Source organism: Engystomops pustulosus, chromosome 3, assembly GCF_040894005.1.
Source record: "Engystomops pustulosus chromosome 3, aEngPut4.maternal, whole genome shotgun sequence".
Classification (NCBI taxonomy): domain Eukaryota; kingdom Metazoa; phylum Chordata; class Amphibia; order Anura; family Leptodactylidae; genus Engystomops; species Engystomops pustulosus.
In genome coordinates this window covers 137,915,428-137,924,383 of record NC_092413.1, presented here as the reverse complement: position 1 = coordinate 137,924,383, position 8,956 = coordinate 137,915,428, and the positions used below count along the sequence as shown (strand labels likewise).

General features: G+C 40.1%; 1 protein-coding gene across 4 annotated transcripts in view; it reads left to right on the top strand.

Annotated features, from left to right (window-relative positions):
* Nucleotides 1-981, top strand: part of LRRC1 (leucine rich repeat containing 1) — a 165,119-nt gene extending 164,138 nt beyond the window's left edge. For 2 of the 4 annotated variants that reach the window (XM_072142280.1, XM_072142283.1), the window contains exons 17-18: nt 87-140; nt 532-980. In XM_072142280.1, the coding sequence (XP_071998381.1) occupies nt 87-140; nt 532-675 (198 nt within the window). In that variant the 3' untranslated portion in view covers nt 676-980. Of the gene's footprint in view, nt 1-86; nt 141-531 lie in introns of all 4 variants that reach the window. The other 2 variants (XM_072142281.1, XM_072142282.1) reach the window with 2 other exon arrangements.
* The last annotated feature ends 7,975 nt before the right edge of the window (nt 982-8,956 follow it).

The window sequence follows — 8,956 nt, the reverse complement described above, 5'->3', positions numbered from 1 at the left end:
TCAGCTCTGGTATCCCTCCCTCCCCTTGGATAAAGATTTTATCTTGACTGTGGCTTGGAATAATAATAATTCCTTTATTTATTTAGTGCCAACAGATTCTGCAGCGCTGCCCAGAGCTTGTCAGATCAGTCCCTTTAAGGGTAGGTTTCTGCATGCTTCTTGTCAGAAGGAAGTGCCTGTGTCTGTAGTGTGTCTAAATTGGTCTTATAATGCAGGTTGGCAGGAGGCAGAGAAATCTGCAGCGCACAGACAAGAGAAACTATTCTTCACAAGAATCCGACCATAGTTAGAAGATTTACGGTTGGATCTAGAGCCAACCAAAATTGTGCACACCAGGACTGACAGAGACATGTTGGACTTATATTTGTGAAATTCTGTATTTTTGTTAATAACAGTGAATTAGAGAATGTGTTATTTTGTTATCCCTTTAAGAATCTTGTCTTTGTGGGATTACCCCTTTAAGGGGGCGATCAAACCTAAATATGTTGCAAAACAAATTAACACATTTATCTTTCTTACACTTTTATTAAGATACCCCGGATCATCCTGACACGTCCCTCCACATCAGATGAGGACACTGACCAATTAACTCAGGAACAAGACTTTAATCTTGAAGAGATGGATATGGCAGATGATCTATTTTTGGATTGCATAAGCAAAAGCAGCCATCCATAACATGCCCTCAGCACTGTTTGTGTTTATGTGAAGCAGCACTGGAGCAATGATGCCTTATGAAATTTATTCTAATGTGAAATTTTTGAGAGACTGATATTGTTGCCTTCTCTCGCAGACCCAAAGTGCAAAACTGGAAGAGCATGACATTTCCCATGTCTAAAAACTGCCTACAAACTTATCTGTTCCTATTTAAGGAATCATTTTTTATGCATTGAATACTTTGATTTTTTCATTTCTTTTTCATGTTATATTGTATCCAAGCCAGTAGGACTTATTATTACATGAACAATACATAATTATTATTGCAAACATTATGACTGCATAATAAAAGTAAAATAAAAGAGAACACATTGTTTTTTTGTGAATCCCTTTTTTTGCAAATATAACAGGACTATATAATTTCATTTTTCTTTCTTATTTTATCCACTATATAAAAGCTGCATTGTTAAAGACTGGAAACATCCATACATTTTATTAAAGCAAACCTGTCATCAGGATTTAACATTTTCACCTAACAACAAGTTCTCATATGCTGTTTAATACTAATTCCCAATTTGTTTTTATAATTATCATTACTGGTTCTATTCACTCTACTATTCTTGGTCCCCTGGCAGCAAACGGTATTGAGTCATCATCATTATCTGCACACTGCTCTCACAACTCTCCTTCCTACTCCCCCCTCCTTCCTCGCTTATGCAGATGTGAACCAACAGAGGTTTTCTAGCAACACAGGGTCAGCTCATGTTTATATGACAGGAGGGGGGGGGCAGTGATTACAGTTGCAGAGGTGTGCAGAGAATGGTGATGACTCCAACCAGGTTGCTGATCAAATCTGCCATTCTGCAGCTTGGTGAAAACTGTACAGTTATAAAGAGATTGAGAAAGTACAAGGTAGAAATACACATTTGCTATATATAATTTGAATGCACAAAAATAATAACAAGGCCTTGTTCTCAGTTGCAGATTCATATTATAATGATTGTTACAAATTTTGTAGGAAGAAAATGTGGGAAACAGCAGATATGTAAAGCAGTAAATCTAACAAAGCTTAATGGGAATCAGGTAAATGTATGTGTACCCAATTCAATCTGTTCATTTTCATATTGTACATTTTATGCAATGAAAGGTATACAATTAAATGAGGATAAACAGAATGCAAACAGAATAAAAGGCTTTCTGGAAGCTCAGATCCACAGCCTGGCAGGAAAATTAAACAAAAAATCATTTGCTCAACATTTTTAGCAAATGTGTAACAAGGCATCTGGTTTATTAAACAGAGGGTCTTAATTTAACTGAATGTGTTAAAATACTATGGCAGCGTTTTATTGGGATGCCCTGTATTTTTTCAATGTACTTTATTAGAATACATATAATTGAATGACTGTTGTTTTGTTTACTAGATGATACAAATAATACATTTAGCATTTTAGATGCTACACTACCACTCAAAAGTCTGGGGTCACTTAAAAAGTTCCTTATTTTTGAAATAACAGCACCTTTTCTTTCAATAAAGGTGACATTAAATGAATCATAAATAAACTGTATACTTTGTTAATGTGGTAAATGACTATTCTTGCTGCAAAAGTCTGGTTTTTAATGCAATATCTACATAGGTGTATATAGGTCCATTTCCAAACCACTCCAGTGGTTTAATGGTACATTGTGTTTGCTAACTGTGTTAGAAGGCTATTATTTATAGAAAACCCTTGAAAACCCTTGTTTCAGTGTGCTAGCACAGCTGAAGCTATATTAGAGAAGCTATAAAACTGACCATCCTTTCAGCTGGTTTAGAATCTGGAGCATCACATTTGTTTGTTCTACAAAACTCACAATGGCCAGAAAAAAAGAACTTTCATGTGAACTTGACAGTCTAATCTTGTACTTAGAAATGAAAGCCACTTCACTCAACAAATTACCAAGAAACTAAAGATTTCCTACAACCATGTGTACTACTCCCTCAGAGAAGAGCACAAACAGGCTCTAACCAGAGTAGAAAGAGAGGTGGGAGGCCCTGCTGCACAACTAAGCAACAAGTACATTATAGTCTCTAGTTTGGGAAACTGACAACTCAGAAGTCCTCAACTGTTAACTTTATTAAATACTATCACCAAACACCATTGTCAACCTCTACAGTATGCTGGCTACAGAGTAGAGTGGCAAAGAAAAAGCCATATCTGAGACGTAGATAAAAATGTGTACCATGCACTACTAGTTTTACTCAACATGTGTTTATTGCATAAAATAGCACATCACTAACAATTATTACCATAAAATGAACTATAAAGTTTAACATAGTTGAACATAAAATCAAGTTGTTATATATAATCTAATATGAGTGGAACATCACCATGGTGTCACCAAAGAAAACCAAATTTCACAATAGTCTATATTTTTCGGACTATAAGGTGCACCGGAATATAGAGCGCACCATAAATAAATGCCTGCTAAAATGACTCGGTTCATATATAAGGCACACTGGACTGGAGCAAATCAAAGGATTTATTGTGTGCCTTATAGTCTGAAAAATACGGTGCTGAAAAGCATGGATCCATCCTGCCTTGTATCAACGGTTCAGGCTGGTGAGGGTGGTGTCATGGTGTGGGGAATAATTTCTTGGCACACCTTGGTACCAATTGAGCATCGTTGCAACGCCACAGCCTACCTGAGTATTGTTGCTGACCATGTCCATCCCTTTATGACCACAATGTACCCAACATCTGATGGCTACTCAAATGGCCTCCACAGTCACCAGATCTCAATCCAATAGAGCATCTTTGGGATGTGGTGGAACGGGAGATTCGCATCATGGATGTGCAGCCGACAAATCTGCGGCAACTGTGTGATGCCATCATGTCAATATGGACCAAAATCTCTGAGGAATGCTTCCAGCACCTTGTTGAATCTATGCCACGAAGAATTGAGGCTGTTCTGAAGGCAAAAGGGGGTCCAACCCGTTACTAGCATGGTTTACCTAATAAAGTGGCCGGTGAGTGTATATATATATATATATATATATATATATATATATATGGAAAACGAACTAAACTAGGCTAGATTAAATTACTATGCAGATAATAATAAGAGCAATAATAAATAAAAACAAGATAATAAAGCTAGGGAAAAAGATAAATAAGAAAAAAAATTGAAAAAACCGGAGCTGAGGTTTAGGTAGCAGCTCAGCTTATAAATAAAATAGTAGCTACATATATAAATTGAAAGTACAATAAAACCTCTGAGTGTCATGCAGTACTTTTCAAGGCATTTTAAGGACCTTTTGTTAAAGAAATTGTGTGCTGACTGGTCAGAAACTATAAAGTTATGTAGTTATTTGTATTAAACACAACATATCCTTACACTAATGTATTATCTTATAAAGAATTCAGAGGACAAGTTCTTAAATATTAATCCTCCTTTAATATACAGAATTAAAATTGCAACATTAAGAAGGCTTAAGGTTATACAAATCAAGGAGCAAATGTTGCTAAAATTATGCAAATGATGACATTTTCTAGCACCTTGTTTCAATCTCTAACAAATGGGGGGGGAGCATAAATGCCAAATCAAAATGATTTTTTTAAACTTTTTTTAACTCTTTTATTGAAAAATGACAATAGACATGCAATAGAAAAAATACTATACAGTAATCCAGTGTTAACTGCAATATTATACATGTTCAAGTGCCAAATCAGTTTTGGGAAAACAGAAACTGAACAATAAACTTATGAAAAAAATTACAGTATATGATACATAGCACAACCAATCAAACTTAGTTTATCCAACTTGTACCAGATAAATATGTCCAAAAACTAGGTGCTAGTAGAATACAGAAATATAAATACATTCTAAAGATATCACAAATTGCATCACTTGGTATAAGATTGTGCTCTTCCTGTTCATCAGTTCCTGACAGTTATCACTACTTGTCACAAACTTAGAGGGTCAGAAACCTTGAATGTAGGTTATTTTACTATGTCAACACTGCTCAATATTGTGTGCCCAAGTAGTTTAGAGAACAGCAGTGAACTGGAATGACAAGAGGTATGTAAAGCCAAAACTCTTTCTTGAAAGATTTCCAGATTAGAATAATGGCGTGTAGTAATCCAATCTGTAGTGTCATATTTCAAACCTAGGACATCAAACAGTGACTACACGAACCATCAGAAGGTGCTTGCAAGTCATTGGATAACAAGTTTGATATACAACAACATGTGCTCCATTGACCTTGTACCACTGCTCATAAAGACTGTCATGGTGTAGATCAAGAAGACAATCAAGGCTGGAATCAAGGTCAAACATATCTGAGATATCATTGGTTGACAATAGAAAAGAGAATTTCCAGCTATGGGTATTGACATTTTGTATCTGCTGTATAGATTCTTTAGCATTGCTTATGTGGGGGGTGGTTAAATAATGACCCTCTTTTCTTTACAGAAACTATACCTGTTTGTCATTTATTATAATCTTTTCTTGATGGTACTGAAATCAACGGCACATAAACATTTTTTAAATTGGGTATTGTACTGGTATCACATTTTTAATTAAAGGTGGAAATTTGTGACTTTTATTTCCTACTCATTATTGGTTGCATCCTCTTCAACCTCTGCGGGATCCTGTTTGCTTCGGACATTTGTGGAGCAAATCAAGGGTTAAGACTAGAGATGAGCGAACATACTCGTCCGAGCTTGAAGCTCGATCGAGCATTAGCGTACTCGTAACTGCTCGTTGCTCGGACGAGTATTTCGCCCGCTCGAGAAAATGGCAGCTCCCGCCGTTTTGCTTTTTGGCGGCCAGAAACAGAGCCAATCACAAGCCAGGAGACTCTGCACTCCACCCAGCATGACGTGGTACCCTTACACGTAGATAGCAGTGGTTGGCTGGCCAGATCAGGTGACCCTGGGATAGACTAGCCGCTGCCCGCGCTGCTCGGATCATTCTCTGTCTGGATGCCGCTAGGGAGAGAGCTGCTGCTGCTCAGGGAAAGCGTTAGGGTGTTCTATTAGCTTACTGTTAGGCAGGAGTGATTCTTAAAGAACCCAACAGCCCTTCTTAGGGCTACAATAACGTTATAATTTTTTTTTTTTTTTATTTGCAGCTAGTACCATATTGTGAGGAATTAGCAGGGGGACTTGCTACCGTTGTGTTTAGCTCTTAGTGACACACATATCCACCTCAAACACCAAAGTGGGAAAATTTATTAGGGGTTTGAGTAGAATTAGGCACAGTCTGCCAGTTTCTTTTTATTTTACGTTTATTTTTTTCATAACTCAGCGTCATCTCATCTGGCATAGTAGTGTGCTGTAATACTTGGCTAGAAAATAGCCATAGGAGAATACAAACGTCTTAATTACGCCTGCAGTAGCGTTATATATATTTGATTTCTGGTTGATCTGCTGGTGGCTGTACTTGCTGCAGTGCATCTACTATCAAATTGGGAGCAATTTGGAGTCAGACTTGCGACCACTGTGTTTTAGTGACGCACATATCCATCGCAAAGACCGAAGTGGGAAAATTTATTAGGGCCCGGGGTTGTATTTCAATTAGGCACAGTCTGCCAGTTTCTTTTTATTTTACGTTTATTTTTTTCATAACTCAGCGTCATCTCATCTGGCATAGTAGTGTGCTGTAATACTTGGCTAGAAAATAGCCATAGGAGAATACAAACGTCTTAATTACGCCTACAGTAGCGTTATATATATTTGATTTCTGGTTGATCTGCTGGTGGCTGTACTTGCTGCAGTGCATCTACTATCAAATTGGGAGCAATTTGGAGTCAGACTTGCGACCACTGTGTTTTAGTGACGCACATATCCATCGCAAAGACCGAAGTGGGAAAATTTATTAGGGCCCGGGGTTGAATTTCAACTAGGCACAGTCTGCCATTTCCTTTTTTATTTTACGTTTATTTTTTTCATAACTCAGCGTCATCTCATCTGGCATAGTAGTGTGCTGTAATACTTGGCTAGAAAATAGCCATAGGAGAATACAAACGTCTTAATTACGCCTACAGTAGCGTTATATATATTTGATTTCTGGTTGATCTGCTGGTGGCTGTACTTGCTGCAGTGCATCTACTATCAAATTGGGAGCAATTTGGAGTCAGACTTGCGACCACTGTGTTTTAGTGACGCACATATCCATCGCAAAGACCGAAGTGGGAAAATTTATTAGGGCCCGGGGTTGTATTTCAATTAGGCACAGTCTGCCAGTTTCTTTTTATTTTACGTTTATTTTTTTCATAACTCAGCGTCATCTCATCTGGCATAGTAGTGTGCTGTAATACTTGGCTAGAAAATAGCCATAGGAGAATACAAACGTCTTAATTACGCCTACAGTAGCGTTATATATATTTGATTTCTGGTTGATCTGCTGGTGGCTGTACTTGCTGCAGTGCATCTACTATCAAATTGGGAGCAATTTGGAGTCAGACTTGCGACCACTGTGTTTTAGTGACGCACATATCCATCGCAAAGACCGAAGTGGGAAAATTTATTAGGGCCCGGGGTTATATTTCAATTAGGCACAGTCTGCCAGTTTCTTTTTATTTTACGTTTATTTTTTTCATAACTCAGCGTCATCTCATCTGGCATAGTAGTGTGCTGTTATACTTGGCTAGAAAATAGCCATAGGAGAATACAAACGTCTTAATTACGCCTACAGTAGCGTTATATATATTTGATTTCTGGTTGATCTGCTGGTGGCTGTACTTGCTGCAGTGCATCTACTATCAAATTGGGAGCAATTTGGAGTCAGACTTGCGACCACTGTGTTTTAGTGACGCACATATCCATCGCAAAGACCGAAGTGGGAAAATTTATTAGGGCCCGGGGTTGTATTTCAACTAGGCACAGTCTGCCATTTCCTTTTTTATTTTACGTTTATTTTTTTCATAACTCAGCGTCATCTCATCTGGCATAGTAGTGTGCTGTAATACTTGGCTAGAAAATAGCCATAGCAATAGGATAGCATCGTTTGGTTTTAAAAACTAAAAAACCCAAAAAAAAAAAAAAGTTAAAAAAAAAGTTAAAAAAAAATACAAGTTATAACTCTCATTTTCAAAATGTTTAACCCGAGGGCTAGGGGTAGAGGACGAGGGCGGGGACGTGGGCGTCCAACTACTGCAGGGGTCAGAGGCCGTGGTCCTGGGCGGGGTGAGACACCACCTGCTTATGAGGGAGCAGGGGAACGCCGCAGAGCTACACTCCCTAGGTTCATGTCTGAAGTTACTGGGACTCGTGGTAGAGCACTGTTGAGGCCAGAACAGTGCGAACAGGTGATGTCGTGGATTGCCGACAATGCTTCGAGCAATTTGTCCACCAGTCAGTCTTCCACGCAGTCCACCCATGTCACCGAAATCGGCACTCCTCCAGCTCCTGCACCTCAGCCTCCTCCCCCCCAGTCTGCCCCCTCCCAGCAAAATTTGCCATTTGAACCGGCATACTCTGAGGAACTGTTTTCTGGACCCTTCCCACAGTCACAAACCACTTGTCCGGTTGCTGATGAGCAATTTTCCGATGCCCAGGTTTTCCACCAGTCGCAGTCTGTGGGTGATGATGACCTTGTTGACGTAGTGGAAGAAGTGTGTAAAGAGGTGTCCGACGATGAGGAGACACGGTTGTCAGACAGTGGGGAAGTTGTTGTCAGGGCAGGAAGTCCGAGGGGGGAGCAGACTGAGGGATCGGAGGATGATGAGGTGACAGACCCAAGCTGGGTTGAGAGGCCGGGTGAACACAGTGCTTCTGAGACGGAGGAGAGTCCTCGACCAGAACAGGTTGGAAGAGGCAGTGGTGGGGCCAGACGGAGAGGCAGGGCCAGAGCTGGTGCATCAGCGCCAAATGTGTCAACTAGTGAAGCTCCCGTGGCGAGGGCTCCTGCGGCGAGGGCTAGATTTTCAGAAGTCTGGAGGTTCTTTAAGGAAACACCGGATGACCGACGGACTGTGGTGTGCCACATTTGCCAAACCAGGATCAGCAGGGGTTCCACCACTACTAGCTTAACTACCACCAGTATGCGCAGGCATATGAATGCTAAACACCCCACTCAGTGGCAACAAGCGCGTTCACCTCCGGCCGTGCACACCACTGCTCCTTCCCCTGTGTCAGCTGATAGTCAGCCCCCTGCCCAGGACCCTGCCACAAAAACCCCATCGTCACCTCCACGATCCTCCACAGCATCCACCAGCGTTCAGCTCTCCATACCCCAGACGCTGGAGCGGAAACGCAAATATAGTGCAACCCACCCGCACGCCCAAGCCCTTAATGTGCACATTTCCAGATTGCTAAGC